The 18,456-nt window shown below is 45.6% G+C and overlaps 1 protein-coding gene across 3 annotated transcripts in view; it reads right to left on the bottom strand.

Annotated features, from left to right (window-relative positions):
* Positions 1-272: 272 nt before the first annotated feature.
* The window catches only part of GLCE (glucuronic acid epimerase), a 57,049-nt gene continuing 38,865 nt past the window's right edge, over positions 273-18,456 (bottom strand). For 2 of the 3 annotated variants that reach the window (XM_072951159.1, XM_072951160.1), the window contains exons 2-4: positions 12,591-13,168; positions 9,186-9,431; positions 273-4,222 (exon numbers count right to left, since the gene is read on the bottom strand). In XM_072951159.1, the coding sequence (XP_072807260.1) occupies positions 3,198-4,222; positions 9,186-9,431; positions 12,591-13,155 (1,836 nt within the window). In that variant the 5' untranslated portion in view covers positions 13,156-13,168 and the 3' untranslated portion in view covers positions 273-3,197. Of the gene's footprint in view, positions 4,223-8,629; positions 8,748-9,185; positions 9,432-12,590; positions 13,169-18,456 lie in introns of those variants that run through there. The other variant, XM_072951161.1, reaches the window with a different exon arrangement.

Below are 18,456 nucleotides of genomic sequence, written 5' to 3' on the forward strand. Positions count from 1 at the left end.
CGTGACGCCTGCCCTGGCTGAGCCCACCTGGCACTGTGTTTCTCTGACACTGTCTCATGGGCGCTGTGTTCCCCCTGCAGACCACACCTCCTCAGGGTTAAGGCCCATGCGATGTCCCCACGTCACCCTGAAGGGCTTGCTCTGGCTTTCATGAGCATTTGCTACCTGACTAGCTGCCCCCAGCTGAACGGAAACCGATGGTCAGAAACCTGCTTGCTGGGCTCAAGTAATCTTAGCGTAATCCGAGAAGAAAGAGAGACATCCAGGTATACTCCTTTTAAGATAAAAACTTTATTTTACAGTTTTATAAAGCAGCTTTACATTAAGCACAAACAATCCATTTACTTTGTATAGAAACAAAATACCTTTCCATCTGCAAAAAATCAAGTTTTGCTGTATATAAAACTAACATGTGCACATTGTGCTTCAACTGCAAAGTCTGTACAGCCTTACAGAGGACCGCCCTTCAGAAGGGCACCCAGTAAACACGTTATTGCATATTTCACACATGGTGTATACCCCACATGTACCACGAGGAGAAACCAGGAAGACAGTCACGAGGAGGGTGAGGGCAGCAGCTCTCAGGGGAAGTTCGCACCCGACAAAGGACAGGCTGGCGCCTGGGAGCTGTGCTTGGGCGCCACTCCGTGTCTGCTCGTGCACGCTGGACGGTTTTTGGATTCAGCCTTTATGTACAACTCCGAAAGGGTCAGACTCGACCTTCATCTGGAAACTTTTGGCTGGTCTTATAACTGAAGTGGCAATAGATTTAATTTAACATCAAAGCTAACTCAAGATAAGTGTAAACAACTGAGGCCCATAATCCAGAAACTAAGAAAAATTAAAAAAAGAAAACAAAACTTGAAAATACCTTCCCCATCCTAAGCTCAGCGTAAGTAAACATTCTGCGTCACTGAAAACCCTAGAAACCCCTCAGATGTTTAGGAACAAAACCGTGACGGGTGGTGCCGGGCAGTCTCTCTCCACGCGCGTCCCCAGGCCACCTGCATCAGAACTGCCCGCGAGCTTGTCAGAAGCGCAGGTCGCCGTGCTTCACAGGCAGGCTTCCTGCACATCTGGAATCCGTATTTCAATAAGCTCCCAGGGGATCCTGAGGCGTCTGAGCCTGAGGACCACTGGTCTGCACTGACAGTTGTGCTACAGGTGCAACTTGCCCTCTCGGACAATTCTGGGATCACAGGAAAAATCAAGTTGCTGTTGCAACATGGAAGGCAGTGTGGAGCCAATAGCCATGAAACAGTAATGCCATTTCCAGACCAAAATGTCTTTCCTTTTTCAGCGGAAAAAGACAGCCGCATTTTTAAGGCACTGATATTTGTCACAGAAGCAGTACCATACTGTTTCCACGGACTCCCTCAATCTGCAGAACCAGCACGAAAACGCAAGGCAGAAGCCTGGATGCTCTAAACCATAACTAAGACGACGAAGTAGAAAGGGTTTCCGGATTGGAGGAAGTTTGCTTTTGAGCACGGAAATCAGAGGAGTCCAGACAGCCCCGCTGAGACGTGTGTGTGTGAGAACCACAAAGGCCGGCAGCTGGGGCCCTCACAACCCGCAGCTGTTCCGCTGTGGGCAAAACCAACCTGCGGGCACACAGACGGAGGGGGTTCACGCTCTTCCACGGCCAGCCGGGTCCCGCCTCCAGCTGCGGATCTCCGCTACTGCCCCTCTGCCGCTGCCACCCGTCTGCACCTGTTTTGCTCATTCACATGTATTTTCCAGATTCTAAGTGGTGTCGGCAGGCTGCGCTCAGTCAGGACGCCGGGTGCGGGCGGGTGCCACCTGGCTCCTGACACACGTCACACCAGCTACACACTGCGTGTCAGGCTCAGCGCCCTGAACGCAGGGGCCCATGTCCCGATCTGTGGGAGTCGCTGTCCTGACTCAGTGCATGTCATGCCCTGAAACGAAGACACCAAAATCCACCTCCTCTGGGTCTGACTATCGCCCGAAGTCCCACACAGACACCGCCCAGGGTGTGAGGGCCACGACACCGACTGACGTGAGGTATGGCAGAGCAAGAAACCGAAATAAAGGTCTGGTTACACACATACAGCAAATGAAGCAGCATCACTTCAGTCCAAAAGCTGAAATAATTTATAGGTAAAAGCGCAAAGGGAAACACGGAAGCACAGAAGCCGCCAGTCGGGAAAGCTGCTGAGCAAGAATGATCCAAGGAGGGAAAAGTCCTGTGGGACTCTTGTCATACCTGACCTGGTATTTTTCTTTAAAGGGGAAAAAAAATCCTAAAAAGGCAGCGGTAGTGGATTTATCAAAATTACTAGCTCCTCCCCAAATTCAGGTTTATAATAAAGTTTCCCAAATGTCCCTCCCCTCAAATAGACAAAACCCTTTTGAGAGTATACAGTCTGAAATGAAATATAAAATTCTAGACAGGGACAAAAATGAACCACCACAACGCGGGTGGAGGAGGGACAGACTGATTATCAGTCCTTCACTGATTGTAGATCGGGTTTCGTACGACAGACAATGTTTCTGTAATTTCTTGTGCAGTCAGCAAGTTTCATTTTAGTTGTGCTTACATTGTATAACTGTGAAGCCTGAACACTGGTTGTATCTTTCATTTACACATTTCAAGAAAAACCATCAATTCAAAAACTTCTCCAAATATGTAACAAACAAATGCCAACAAATGCTCATCAACTCCCAAGAAACTGATGTGCAGAAAAGAAACAGCGCTTTTCAAGCTGCACACAGCCCACTGTTCAGGCTACGGCACATATTACTGCATTACAGCACATTAGTGTTTGGAAGTCTGCTGGCAACACAAACACCCACGTTTTAAAAGAGCCCCACACTGGGTTTTGAGGCCAGTGCTGGCCAGCTGGCCAGGAAGAGATACTCACGGCTTTCCTTCCCAAAGCGAGAGGAGGGCTCTCTGGGGACTACACAGGGTGACAGGCAAGGCCGAGTGAGACGTCTTCGTTCAGCCCACTGACTGAACACCTCTCTGCTCTGAATGCCACCTATATTTCTAAACACCCAACCCGTGGAATGCAATGATCTCAGAGGACCGGTTTTAAGGACCATTTGTCATTTGATGTGACCCACAAAAACCTAGTATACAGCTGTTTAAAGTGTGCCTGTGCTCTGCTGACACGGGGCTGTGGTTGCTACGCACAGCAAAGGCTGAAGGATGATTTTGGTTCTGAGCTCTAGTTGTGCTTTGCCCGGCTGCCTTTAAGGTAGCTTTTCCACCTCTTGACAAATTCTTTGAAGACGGGGGCCTCGTCGATGGTGCTGAGCAGCTGCAGCTGGTTGATGTGGGTGGTGTGGTAGTCCCAGCGGGCCAGGTTGGGGGCGCTGCCGAGCATGAAGTGCCGGAGGTCGTAGATGGTCCCTGAGCCGGTGTCGTACAGGGGGAGCATGGCTTTGAGGGACGCCATGCCGCGCTCATACAAGGACCTCGCCTCCTTCCCGAGCTTCTCCCCTGCGGTTTCTTTAAGGTCGTACAGTCCGATTAAAGAGTACATAAAGCCGTTTAAGACGAAGGAGCTGGGCGTGGTCGGATACTCCTCGTACCAGTCGTGTCTGTTCATGAACACAGCTTTAACTCCATGCTGCTCTGACGGGAACTTGTAAGGGGCCGTTGCCCTTAAAGCTGAACTGAGGAACACGTGGTCTCTGGTTAAGAGATAGGCCCTGACTAAGGTAGAGATGGCCTGCCCTTGGGCCATGGCAGAGTACCACCCGGGCTCTAAAGACTTGAACCCTTCCCCTAACTTACGCGTCACCATGATCGGCCAGCCCCCTTTCTCATCCTGGTTCCTTACCAGCCAATCACTGGCAGCGAAGAACGCAGCCATGTGGGCTGTGGTGGAGATAGTAATGTTGTCGAGGAACCCTTTCCCTTTTGCAATCAACCTAACCACCTTCTTGGGCATTATTTTGGTTGGCTTGACAGCTTTTGTGTTGGAAAGACCCACTCCCTTCCTGAGGTCAGTGACCAGGTCCCTGGTCACCGTGCTCCATGAAGTTCTGGGCCCGATGCCATAGTATATGTCTCTTCCTTTAAAAGCAATTAGCTGGGTGTTTGAGACATAATGTACAGTAAAGAGCTGGTTCTTTTCTGTGGTTTCCAAAACCACAGACACACTTCCATTTGTCAAGAACTTGAGGTCAAATGAAATAATAAAATCTTTTGTGTTCCCCAGTTGCAAGGACACACCATCACTGGTTTCTGCAGGGGGAAAACAGACCAAAAAAGACTGGTGAGAATAAAAGCTCTTCGTATTTAAAAGCTATTTGCAATTCATCCGTGACAACCACTGACCATACAAAATTAACAGCACAATATTTTACGTCTCAGATTACTATTTTTTAACCTTAATTTTTACTAAATTAACCATAAACAAATGACAAAATTATTGAGTCCATGATGGCTTGTGAGCATCAGGTCAAAGCTCTTGTCTTCTGGCCTGTCTGGTCTCTATCAGAGGGGTTAATGGCCTTAGCAGCCACAAGGCACTGTGACCAAGCTGCCTTTTCTAGATCAAATACTGGCTGCTCAGTAATGGTGCCTGTCCTAGCACACCTGTTCTGCAGAAAGGGAAGACCAGCCAGAAGCCGGCTCAGCACATAATACTGCAAGAAAGAGGCCAGAAGGAAAGAATGGATATACATGAATTTAAAATGCTTACTTAGTGAGTACTTCCTGAGTCCTAAGTGCCTCGCACATGCTAACTCATTTAACCACCAGGACAGTGACTAGAGCGGTGCTGGCGCTGCTCTTACTTTACGGACGAGACGGAGAACTTAAGCAACCTGACTGAGGCACAAGGAGTTGAACCCAGGTTGTCTGGTCTGGCGGCTTCGTAACACACGCTCTCAATCAGCAATTCATGTTGAAAATGATAGGTTTGTTTTCAGATACTTGCTGGAATTGTGAATAACATTTCTGGAAACTAAGCAAGGGTCTCACGTAGTCAACAGAAGTGAGGAAGGCCGGGGGAGGGGAGGGAAGCGCACAGGGCCTGGAGCAAAACAAGCAACTCTCACTTCTCACTCTGCACATCCAGCCCCGGGATGTTCAACCAGACACACCTCCTGGAGCCTCAGTTTCTTCACCCATCAAGTGCAGGTGATATTACTTGGCAAGGTAATTGCAGGATTCAAAAAAAGGACAGTGGCTTGGAACACAATAGAAATGATGGCGACGGGGGAAGGGCGCAGGCAGCGGTGGAGCACACACTGAGCATGCACCAGGCCCTGGGTCCCATTAAAAATAAGCAAACAAACCTCCTTACTCCCTGCCCCCAGTGACGATGATGCTGCTGATTCTGAAGGCAATGGTTTCAGAGGCTGATAAAACAGTAAAAGCTGTTTTATTTGCCAAATTATCAAAGAGGAAGTTTCTCTTGCATGTCCACAACACAGGGACGGCTGACTCTCAGAAAGCTGATTTCCACCAAGAAAAGAAACTGAGAATATTAAAACCAAGCAGCAGCAGCAGCAGGAAGAGGAGCAGGAAGGACAGCAGGACCGCGTGGAGGATGCGCCCACAGCATCAGAGGTGAGTGTGGGCGTCTCGGTCTGTCCAGAGCTTACATTTCCAAACACATGCACGTGAACTACGTCATTTGATCCTTACAATCATCTCCGGGGGCTGAGAGGGCAGGAATCACTACTTCCAGCCTGGAGATGAAGGCACAGAGGCTCTCCAAGGGTAAACAGTTTGCCCAAGCCACGTGCTAACTACCGGCAGAGCAGGGACTAGACTCCAGGATTCCTGGGTCTACGTCCAAAGAGCTTGAAGAAGAAACGACACTGGAAGCAGCACCCTCCTGAGGACAACCCGCGGAAGAGCGCTCTCTTCAGCACAGCTGCAGAACTGGATCTACCTCTCAGGAAGCGGGGCAGTGAGCTGAGGCCCGTGTGCGCAGCGCGACTGGCTCGGGGTGCCGTTAGCACGCTGAGCTGATTCTTTAGCTCTTCTGACCCTGGACTCTGCCAGCGTGCACGCAGCTGGCCCGGGGCTCTTCCCCACTTCACCTGACGGAACAGACAACTATGCAAGCGACATCAAGAATGAGAAGGTTTTGCTGGACTGACTTATACATCAAATGATGCCTTGAGTGACTTTTCCAAGTGACTTCATACTTCTAATACGGCAAAAATCGATTTTATCTGAAGGAACGCCGACATCAGCCACCCTCCCGCACCTACAGTGGAATGGAGTCCCAGGCTCAGTACTCACACCTGAGGCCCTGCAGGACTCTGAACGGACTTATGAATCACTCAGGATTAAATTGCATTCAGCAGAGACTATCTGGAGAGCTACTCATTCTTTCATCCTCAGGGTGCTGCCTCGTTAGACAATACGGTTAACTATGGCATTCATTTTCACCACACTGGATAACAAATACCCATCTTCAGAAGCCCAAACGGGAGGAAGCTGAAGAACTGCGTTTTCCTCCCAGAATCCACTCTGACTTTCATTTTCAAGTCCAACAAAACGCTATGGTTCGCTCAACCGCCTTATGTGTCCATGTAACAGATTATGTAGTTCTTTGAAGAACTCAGAAATGACTGATGTCATGGTAAGATTTAACCTTTTACAAAACTACTGCTGCTTTTCCTAAAATTTTACCACCACCAGGGGGGGTTACTGAGCCACACAGGAGAAGTGACAGCAGTCACAATCCCCCATTTAAGTCAATCGACCACTGTCTCCACAACAATCGCACGAGACAGGTCTTCCAATTCCCACATTATGCACGTACAGAGAGGTTACACGTCCCGTCTAAATCACGCAAAGGGTCAGAATAGTAGCAACCACTTTGGAAATACACCAGGGGAGGTTTTGAGCCTTGCCAGAGGGGCCGAAGCTACATGGAGCCCTGGGCTGTAAAACACCAGGAGGCGGCTTCGCGCGCTTCCTGACGCTGAGATCCGCGACTCCTCTCTCTGAACAGGTATTCCCAGAGGCCCCTCCGAGTGTCTGCCTGCGGTCCACACGGCGCACGCACATGCACTCCAGGCGACGAAGGACAGTGAGCATCTAAGAAGAGTCTTTAAATCAGTGTTTTCACATACAACCCGAACTGCTCCCAGGCACTTACTCAACGGGCTCACTATGTGGAGTGAGGCGAGGCCTTACTCAGGACCTTAAGGAGCAGAGAGACGAGGGCCAGGCAGGAGCAGTGTGAGGAAGACGGGCCCCAGAGGCCATGGAGATGGAGTGACAGGGGAAGGGAAGGGAAGCTGATTTAGCAGAGTGGGAAAGTATAAAATTTCAACTCATTCAATTTAAAAATCAAGTAGAGGAAAAAAACCATTATTCAACAACAACAAATATGCTGCAGACCCATGTTATGGTTCTTTTCTCTAGAAGATTCTGTTTCCTTTCAGGGAAAAAAAATTCAAGGCCAAAAAAGAAAAAGGCCTATAGCATCCAGCCTGGACCTCCGGAGCCTCACCTCACTCAGGCCTGTGCTTGTGTGTCCAAGTTCCAGTCTCTTCTCATCAACGGTTCTCTGCATTTATCTCCCGGGAAGCCTGTGTCCTCTACAAAGTCTCGTTTCTCATACCTGTGTCTCAGTCTCACCTCGTTGATCCCTCCCTCCTGTTCTGAGCAGCAACTCCAGCTCACTCTCTTGTATCAAATGTAACTCTAGGCACACCCTCGATTGCAACACCAGCTGCCCATTCCCAGCTGGCCCACGCCCACAGCACAGAGTCCCAGCCGTGAGTAGCTCACGGCCCACCGGCGGAGTGGCTGCCACCACACTCTCTCCTCCGTATGCTTAAAACCACCTTAAGAAGTATCCGTATCTCTGGTTATCAGCTGCAGGACGGCTGAAATGAAGGGCCCTCGCTCAGTACAAGGAGACCTGCCATTTGCATTAACCAGGGTGTCCAAAAGTGCGCAGTGAAGGCTACTGCTCTAAATAGGACAGGGGTCAAGAGACGGTTCTAGAAAACTCCCCAGCACCTGAGGAGGTCAAGACGAGGACAGCTGTGCTCCACCTAACCCAGGCCACATTATGAATTAGTGTGAAAACAAGTGCCTTGGATGCACCCCAGATTGAACGTCTCCTTCAGTCTCATCATTTCCTGCTGCGAATCACAAGCTAAATATTCCTGAACTTCCCCGTGGAACTTCTCACCCAGCCAAGCCTGCTGCTTTAAATAAGCAAAGGTGCTCATGTACTGGAATACCCCAGAACGCCAGAGGAGAAAGGGCGCTTCAGTCACAGGATGAAAACCAAAGGTCACCCGCTGTTTGCACAGCATCAAGCACCCCTCAGCCCGTCACGTGAGGCCGTCCAGGGTGAGCAGGTCTGCACTGTGGCTCTGAGGTATGTGAATGACACAGCCCCCGGCAAGGAACAAGGTGAGCACACAGACGAGGTCCCATGACCTCGTCCTTCCTTCACTTGCCAGCTGGCCAGGCTGGTGGGAGGACGAGTCCTGCTCTTGACAACATTTCCTACAGAAAACTAAGCCTGAGGTGCTAACTAAAATTATTTCATTATCTTTTAAAGTAATGAACTCATTAATTCTCATGGATATTGATTAGCGGAGAAAAATACATTACATTCAGTTAATGAGACTGTCTCAGTAAAAGGGGAAATGCTGCATAAAGTTAATTTGATTTTATAAAAGATTTTATTAATGAAATGTTTTATACGAAGTTTGAAACAATCTAGTACATTAACAAAGTCCAACACAGGAAGCAGGCTTGGTTGGTAATGCTGTTTCACCTTGAAAAAAATAAAAAGGTACTGGTAAAAAATAGGCAAAGGAAAGGATGGTTTCTCTCTACAAAGAAAAATTTCTACCTCAGTGCAAAGCAGTTTAAAAATTAAAGAAAGAATCCTGTGCTTAAATATTGAAGCAAACAAGAGCCTCGTTCCCAGGGGCACAGAGCCCTGGAGGGACAGACACGAGCAGCGCCCTGGTGCTTACTGCTCAGCTGGCGGCTTGGCTCCTCACACAGTAAACAGTCCTCATACAACCTTGAATTTTCCAGCTGATCCCTTTTAGAGATTTCACTGGGTGGTGACACCATTTGTTCCTCTATCCAAGTAATACCAAGGTCTGCTAATGTGTTTTTTAAAACCATAAAAATACTTTAAAGGGAGTATCAGGCTTCAAAAACCAACGTAAAATTCAGCAAACACGTGTAGCAGGTCACTCACCTGGAGCAATGAACTGTTTCACGTTGGTGAACCTGGACTCTTCGGCCACGCTAGCCACGAAGCAGCCCTTCGGCACAGCCCAGGCACTGGGCTGGCTGTCTCGGTCCCTTCCTTCTGCTGTTTCATACACCTCTACGCGAGGCGGCTTCTCCGTCAGATTCTTGCTGTAATGACTTAAGCCATACTGTGCAATCTGGATTGGGTAGAAATAGCCTTGAGGCCCCCACTGTGTAGATAAAGGTACACCTACGAAACAGAAACAAAACCAAACCACGACCAGACGTTTATAATCCTATTCTGAATACTCCTCCTTGTTTACTTCCAGGGGATGTTACAGGCTTATCAGCAGCTTTAAAGCTTCCTTATTATACTGTTTTCATAATTACGAAAAACGAGCACCAAATTAACCATAAATGAAGAGCAAAATTAAGTGTTCGTTTGCTCTAGTCATTTGTTGACAGACAGCAATGCAATGTTGAGGATTATCTCTTAAGGACCAGTTTTTTATGTCACTTTTGCTCCTAGCTACAGATGTCATATTTCATAGTTCCGTTTCATACACTGAAGTTTTACACAATTTAAATACAGGTAGCTAATGTTACCAGCTTTATTCTAGAAAATTAAACCTGAGATTTTCTCCAACATCTGCACTTAACAGTCAAGTTGGCTGCACACTCATCTCTCCCTCCAGTGCCAGGATGTGGTCTAGGAACTCTGTCTTCCGATGGGCAAGGCCTTTGTCTAAGAAGCCAGGTGTGACTCGGTAGCTCACAGGATAAACACAGCCTGCAGCTCTTTTTCATGTTCTCCATGTTGGAGCGTAATTCTTGAGAACAAGGACTGGTTTTTTATATTTAACCACAGACTTTTGAAATAATTCATTAATGAATCACTTCTTGTAAAGCTGTAAGCAAAACGTTTAAATGCTAGTATTAGAGCTTATTTAGGTAATTTCCTGCACTGGAAACACAGTGACACCACAGTGCACAGAATGCCGTGCTGGTGCACCACGGCACGCGTGCTGAGAGAGAAGCTCCCACTTGCAGTGCCCCCAAAACTAACAAGCGACAGGTGGGCATGGATGAAACTGGGCCCCTACAAAACCATACGTGTTTCTGCTACAGTTTCAAAATACTTCAAGGCATTAGAGACCACACAGGCTAAGAAACCTAGGACAAGCTGTTTAACACCTGTGTTCTTTCTCCAAGGGGGGAGCTTTTTCCTCCCAAATCCAAACAGAATTATCTTCACTTAATAAGAGGAGGTTTTATAAATCTCACTTAGATGGGTAACAGCAATAATAATGTGCAACTGGCATGAGAACTGACAGACTGGTCAATGGAACAGAACAGTAGGTCAGAAACATGCTCTGGTTTCTAAATATTTCAGTATAATGATGAAGACTACACCATGGATCAGTGTGGGAAGAGAGATTATTTTTAAATGTTAGGGAAAAAAAATCTAAAATTCGGCCCTGACCTTGTACCATTTACCAAAATATAAATCAATTTGGCTGGACTGAAAAATGTGTAAAAACAAAATGATAAAACTACTAGAGAAAATACAGATGGACAGCTGACCATGCTACGGCAAATGACTTTCTAAGCATAAAAGGAAGAATTTTAAAAATTCCTAAGTTTAATAAATAGAACTAAAACTTGTAAAACTAACCAAGTACAGACAAGTAAAATGAAAAGACAGCGAACTAAAGAGCGCGTCTGTAACAAATGCCAACAAGGCATTACCACCCTTGCTGTACAGATAGAAGTCCTCACAAACATGTTTTCAAAAACCAAAACACTAGTCCCATTAGAAAAAGGGGGAAAGAACACTGAGACCACTTTGTAAAGTTACAAGCGTGTGAAGAAGACACCTGGCCTCGCTAGTTACTGCAGAAGCAAATTATGAGATGCCTTTGTAAACGACAGGCTGGAAAAGAAGGCTCCATGACGGCAGCGCCGGGTGACAGGAGCACCCGCACAGCCGGCCTCCGGGAGCCCGAGAAGGGCCGACTTCCTGGAGAGCAGTCTGGCAAAGTAGACTGATCGGCACTACCTGACATGGTAGTTTATTTCCCAGGAAACTACTCCGAGAATACAATTAAAATAGCGACTGGTCAACTATGAGCAGCTACACTGCCGTGTGCAACAGCAAAGAACTGGAGATAACTGTGCAACTAAAGGGAAAGGGTCCAGACGTGACCCACATCATGGCATGTCCTCAGTGCGAGTATTAGTCATTAAAATGCTGAATAAATACTCAACAGCAAGGGGAAGCAATCTAACACGTTGAATGAAAAAAGGAGAATACAAAACCGACTCTACAGCATGACTCCCACTTGTTTAAAAATGTACACCTACAACAACAAAAAGATTACAAAACACATCAAGATATTAACAGTGGTCATGGGTGCTTTTTACTTTTTTTTCGCATCTAAGCACCTATTAATTCTATACATTTAAAAACTACAGGGAAAAAAATGGTTCAGTGATGGGTATCTTTGAAACCTCTAACAAACAATTACCCTCCTGAACGCTGCACAACAGCGTTACAGCTTTGTTAAAACATACACGAAGATATAAAGACCTGAGAATACACAAAAATGGTGATAATTAAGTGGTAAAAATGTGAGTGACTTTGGCCTCTTCCCTCTTCTAAACATTAAGTAAAGATACTACCAAAAAATTAGAATATTAAGATACTAAAATCACTTTTTATAACACAATGAGAAAAGTGAAATAAAAGCCAAACCAAGCAACCTTACAACACACTAAGTTGCTTCCTCTGATTAAATGATGTACTTTAAAGTCAAATTCAGTTTGGCTTTCTGAGCAATCCTAGGGTTGAAATACAAATTCCAAAATGTACCAATTATGCTCATAAGGAACTCTGACTGCTCCAGGTGTCAAAGACAACGCCAGACAGTATGTAACGGACTACAGGAGCTCAATGTACGTTTGGAGGAAACGGTGCTACGTATGCTCTCGTCCTGAGATGACAGCTGGCTCATGTGGCAGCAGGACTGCATCTGTGCACTGACGGTCCACTGGGTGGTCTCCCCCATCACCTCTTCTCACAGGACAGAAATTAAGTATTTATTTAATTAATGCAGAGCTTCTGGGGGTGCTGTGCCTTGGCCTTACTGATGGAAACTTTAGATTCTGAGGCAGGTCAATGGGATAATTCTACCTAGTCAGGCATGCTCTTACCGCAGCCCTTAAATCACATCATCTAGAAGGCGGGCCCAGGCTCAGGTTGAGCTGGTCCCTCCTCGCTAAGTCAGGGTGACGAATGGGCTCTGGACAGTAAGCTGTGTGTGCACCTGCCACACAGTGAGCACTCGCAGTCTTCTATTCCTCAACACAATCGGGGCGGGAAAACACAGGGGAGCAGACAGATACCAACCTTCAACTCCACTTATGCACTTGACTCTGTCTCGGACTTCCACATTGTAGCCTTCGAAGGACATGAACACACCGTCAGGGTGATAGGGAGCCCTCTGCGTGTAGACTTTGGAATAGCTATGAGAGAACTCAAACCGGTCATAGCCATCGTACTGAACCACCTTTCCATAAACATCAAAGTACTTCTCCACCCAGGTGAACGGAAGGAAGACTTCGTTCCCCTCTCGCCGCCCTTTAATCGTGTGTTCATCGTTTATGAGACAGTCGATTTCTTCATACTTAAGCCCTAACCCCTTGCTGCCCCCGACGACGGGCGGTGCTCTCTGCTGCTCCTGAGGAAAGGCCTCCACGGACTGCCGGGCCACGCGGCCCGCCACGCTGTCGCTCTCGGAAGCTGCTGCTCCTTTTTCTAGCACATCCACTCTGAAGCCACTGCTCAAGTGCCGTGGAGACTGGACCGCTTTGTCGCTGGAACACTTATTCCACAGAAGTACTGTGACCAAACTGAAGAGGGCGCAGATGACAATCAAAGTCTTATAGTTGACCCGAGCCGCCAAGCAACGCATATTCAGACCATACCTACGGAGGCAAGAAGAAAAATTCACGCAAAGGTGTACCACTGACACTTTGTAGGATATGGTTCTCTTCACTTTTTTTTTAATTGAACTACCACATGAGGGCAATTTTAATAACTGCACGTAATCTGATCAGATTTAAAATTACTAACAGAACCTTTTTAGCAGAGACAAAGGCAAGAGGTCTTCCCCCTTTTAAAATACTCAGCGTAACCTAAAGCAGAGATTCCCAAACTCTGTACGTGGCTCCCTTGGTATCTTCATAATTTTTTCACAAAGCCCCAAGGTCAAAAGAAATACCCAGCAGTTTCATTTACGAAGTAGTGGGGCTCAGACAGCTTAATGCATGCTTTTGTCCTAACAACTCAGCAGCTGTTTGGAAAAAAAAAAAAGGGTCCTGTCAAGGTAAACACTGACTCCACGTTGTCAAATCCAACAGTGAATCTGCAGTGCTCATCCTACGAGAGCTCTCAGCATCATAAAACAGTAAACAACTCTTCCTTCCCAGGGCTTCCAGGGCACCACTCCTTCCTCGTTCTCCTTGTACCCCGCTGGGTGCTCCTCCTCTGCCATCTCTGATCATGCCCTTTCACTGTCCTGAACTTAGATGCTGCAGTGCCTTAGGGTACCAGTCCTCAGTCCTCTTCTTGACCTTTATTCACTCCCAGGTGACCTCACCCAATCTCATGGCTTTAAATACAATTTACATGCTGACTATTCCCAAAATTCTGTCCCCACCAGACCTTTCTTCACACTGCAGGCACACATACCTAAGTGCCAAATCGAGGACCAATCATCCTTATTTGAACGTCAAATGGACTTCTGAAACATAACATCCAAAATTTAATCCCTAATCTTTCCCCTCAACCTGTTCCTCCTTCCCTACTGCTCAGAGGCCGGAAGTCTTGACATCTTTCTCGCTCACTCCACATCCAACCAGTCAGGAGATCCTATCCTGTTGGCCCTACCTTCAAATCATACCCAGAACTCCACTGTCACCACCATGTAAGAGCCACCACCGTCTTTCACTTGGAAGAGTGCAGTGATGTCCAGACTGGTCTCCCTGCTCCAGCCTTGCCCCACTATCCCGTCCCAAAGTCTATTCCAACAGAGCAGCCAGAGTGATGCTTTAACTGTAAGCCAGGGCAAGTCATTCAGTCACGATGGGAGAAGACTCTGGTGCTACTGCCCCTGCTGGCCATGTGGTGTAATAACCAACTGTGACTGTAATGCAGGAAGTCTAGGGTTCCTACTGCTGGGTCAACTGGGAAATATGGAAAATCACGGGTTACTTGTAGGTGCAACATACGGAACACTTCAGCCTGCTGAGAGCAAAGAGAGAGGCCCTGCTGCCATTTGCTACAGCGCCTCCGTAACTTACCCCGTGGTGTGAAGCCACAACTACTAATTTTATTGTTACAATCCTTCTTCCCCCTTTTCTTTTCAATAAACCCTTCTGGCAGCAGTGAGATTTAAAAAAAAAAATCAAACTCCAAAATGAAAATGTTTAATGAAAGATTACACAGTGATTTTCTGTTTTTTTAAGAAAGCTGATGGTAAATGCGTAATTCGTTCATTTCTTTTAGAGTCCTTGCACGTCTGAAAGCAACTTCATTCTGCGCTCACCTCTGATTTACAGTTTGGCAGGATACAGAGTCCTTGGGCTGCGCGTTACTTCCTCTCTAAACGCTGCAGAGAACACTTTACTTTCTTAAAGCATCCAGGGCTGCTGACGAGAGGCTTGGATTCAGTCTGATACTTGTCACTGTACGGGACCTCGCTCCGGATCTTTAGTTTGCCCAAGGGATTCTGCAGTTTTCTGAGCATGTGTTATAGCATGATCTCTGATTCACTGTTTCAGCACTTGGTTTGCCCTTTCAGTCTGGAAACTTGTGTTCTCCTACTCTGGTTTAATGAATACAGTATTTTCTTGCAGCTCTGCGTATATCAGAGTTCCATTTTTGTAACGTTCTCTCAACTATCTCTATTTTCTTCAGTTCTTTAGTGGTCATTTTTCTGGTTATTTTAGTCTTTCACGGCTTTCTCACATTGGTGATCTCTGGTTACTCATTCATCTTTAGGCCTGAATGACTCATTAGCCAACACAGATTTCCTGTCACTGTGAAGATGGTCTACTCTCTGGCTAGACTGCTGTCCTGAGGGGTCTCCGTGTGGGCTGGGGACAGGCTGAGTGGCAGTGCCCCTGCAGGGTCTGTGGGTGGGGAGCCAGCAAGCCCTCTAAATGCCAGAATGAAGACAACTTTTTCTCTTGCCCTGGGGACACAACTTACACTCTAGAAGCCTTAGCTTTTCTCAGTTTCTCTAAAGAAAAGCTGGCTGGTGTTTTGCCTGGGGTCCCTGCCAGCCACCTGTAGTCCAAGGGCAGGGGTGAGAGACGTGTGAGGAAGGAAGGGGAGGGCGTGCCTTCTAGCACCTGCACAGAGATCCAGAAGTCTGTTTAATTACCTCCCTATAATAATCTGACTTATTTTTACCGACTTCATTTCTCTATTTCTACGTATTTTATTTCAGTGGGGCATCAGGAGGCAAGCAGGGCAAAGATATGGGTCTGGTCCAACCTGGAAATCATACACAGGTTTTAAGAGCTGGAATTCAATAATATATTTACATCTGCATTATTACTATGAGAAAATGTAATGAATGCTAAAAAACAAAAAAACCCCAAAGCGTGGTACAAGTATACCTTAGAAGTCATATATTTATAAATCGAGGATCTCCTTATACAGCAGTACTGGCAAACTGGTAAACCAAAGGATGTTTAACTTCAAAAAGAAAAAAAGCCCTTCACTAAAAACATTTACTTGCCAACATCTGAATTACCCGTCAGCTACATCTAACATTCAGACCAGTGAAAACAGAAACAGAAAGACTCTGTCCCATCTCTGAGATGTGCCCTTCCTCCAAGACTCAGATCAGGGTAACCCTGGCTGATGGAACCAACAGACTACCACCTGATGAGGCACATGATGGGAAAGTGAAGAAAAATCACTAAAACCTTTCAATAACCTTTATGCCCAGATCTTGTTTCCTGATACCATCCTTTACTAAAAGCAACCAGGGCATCTTAGAGAACTGGTTAAGTCTAGGACTGGAGATTTGCTCTGCCAGAAAACAAAGAAATCTTTCAAGGTATCAACAGAATCACAATCCAGGGGATCAAGCAGCAGCCGGAGGTAGATAAACAAGACTAGAGACACTGCTAACTGCTGAGGGTGGAGGCTCACTATGCTATTCTCCACGGTTTTATGTTTAAACATTTCTATAATTTAAAAAGCATTATAGCAAAAAGACTTAAGACAGAAATCAATCTGAAAGGTCCCCTTCCCGATTAAGTCAAAGCTATGAGAATTACGACTGACGTTGACTGAAACATGCTGAATCAATAAAAATCCATGAGTCTACAATAATATTCGAATAAGGAGAAAACCAGAAAAAACAGTTATGTCCTCTTCTGATGAAAACTGGTAACTGGTGAAAAAAACTTATTTATCTATCTGGCCTTTGCCAGATAGAACAAAGCAATAGCCTCAGAGGATAAAGAATTCCATTTTACAGAAAAAGGGTGACTAATAATGTGGAAGAAAGAAAAATCAGAAAATAAGCATTATGTGATCTCTCATGAAATTACTGACCTAGGCAAGTGTTACATTCAGGCATATGTCTGATAGGGATCTAGAGAGTCATACTGTGCAAAAGTACATCAAATACATTATTTCCTAGTCACGAGGAGAAAAAGGTGAGACTACAATGAAGGGGTCAGACAGTCATCACCCTAATTCACTGGTCAGATTCAGTTTCATTACTGAAGACTCATCTAGATACAGTGTCTCTCTGTGAGTTAAAATAAAAAGTACATAATCTATTATACATCCCAGCCAAAAATGTTTTAAGTTGGATCTCTCAGGCAGGCCCTATGATTTAACTTCTCATTAACAGGAAGTCACGTGGCTGCAACCAGGACACCTGGAAGGTGAGATGTCCTGCAGGAGAGCTGGCCCTGCCTCCCCAGTGGATTGGTGGTATGAAAAGAACAATGAGACTGGGTTAGATTTCTTTTTAAAAGAGACTTAAGGGATTATAACAACCAGATGTGAAACTTGGTCCTAAGGTGGGAAATGTGACTGTCGACTTATAAGAAGGGAAGATGGAAGGACATACAGATTGGAATTGAGAAAAAGGAGGTTACAAAACAGCACATATAGCGTGATTTTATAATTTTCCATGAATACATTTACTGTCTTTTAACTTTAAAAATAGAAAATTAAGGTCAAAGTCACTTGTTAAAATAGTAAAAGAAAGAAATCTAAAGTTTTAAGTTAAAAAGTGTCTGTAAGTATTTAGTTTCCAACACAGGCACTGCCATTGGGGGGGGGGGTGGAGGAGGAGGGAGAGAGAAACTCTCGAGTACTGACCTGCAGCATTAACTATCAGATGGGCTCATCTGAAGGTAAGGACAGTAATTTTATTATAACGTTTCTCAGGTTATAGAAAACTGACTACAGAAACTTTCAAATTTCAACAAGTGTTTTGCTAAGTGTAAGTGACAGCAACCTTGAAAGCTAAACGCTGAGTGGTGATAAGCTTCCTACTCCTCTTGAAGCTTCTGCCACATCCACGAACTAGAACAACCTTTCAAGTTAAAAAAGGAAGTAAATAAATTAATACAGAACCCTTGAAACATGATGTATTGCTGATCCTAAAGATCTATTTCATTAGAAAGATAATCTAATAAAATGTAGTTTTAGTGACTTCAGAGACCTAAACCAGAAGGTAGCATTCAGCAAGCGTCATAAAGAAACTGTGGAATAACTTCTTTGCAGAAACTGTTAAAATTAAGAAGAGCAAAATATACCTTAGTTTTCTTTTGGGAGAGCAAACTGTTCTCTTCTAAAATGATTTGCAATTCGAAGAAAATTTTCTATTACCTTTTTTTCTAATTCATTTTCCTAACTGCGTATTTCAAGTAACCATTAGAGTCATTCAGTAAACATTAGAACTGTTGATATCACCATGTTTTTAAAATATGAAGGTCTTATTTCAGTTAAGAGCAACCTTTAAATAAATTTGTAGAAGAATTCACTGAAAGAAATTATTGGCTTGTTCCTTCCTCTGAATAAGGTAGACCAGTGCTTGCTCGCCCTTTATTTTCTCTTATTTACTTGTATAACAATTAATATTTTTACAATTCTTTGGCACCAGGTAAATAGAAGAAATAGTAGGAGGCCAACAGATAATCACACTGACTAGTCCCGTCAGCGTCCGCCCAGCAGT

Source organism: Vicugna pacos, chromosome 27 (assembly GCF_048564905.1).
Source record: "Vicugna pacos chromosome 27, VicPac4, whole genome shotgun sequence".
Taxonomy (NCBI): Eukaryota; Metazoa; Chordata; class Mammalia; order Artiodactyla; family Camelidae; genus Vicugna; species Vicugna pacos.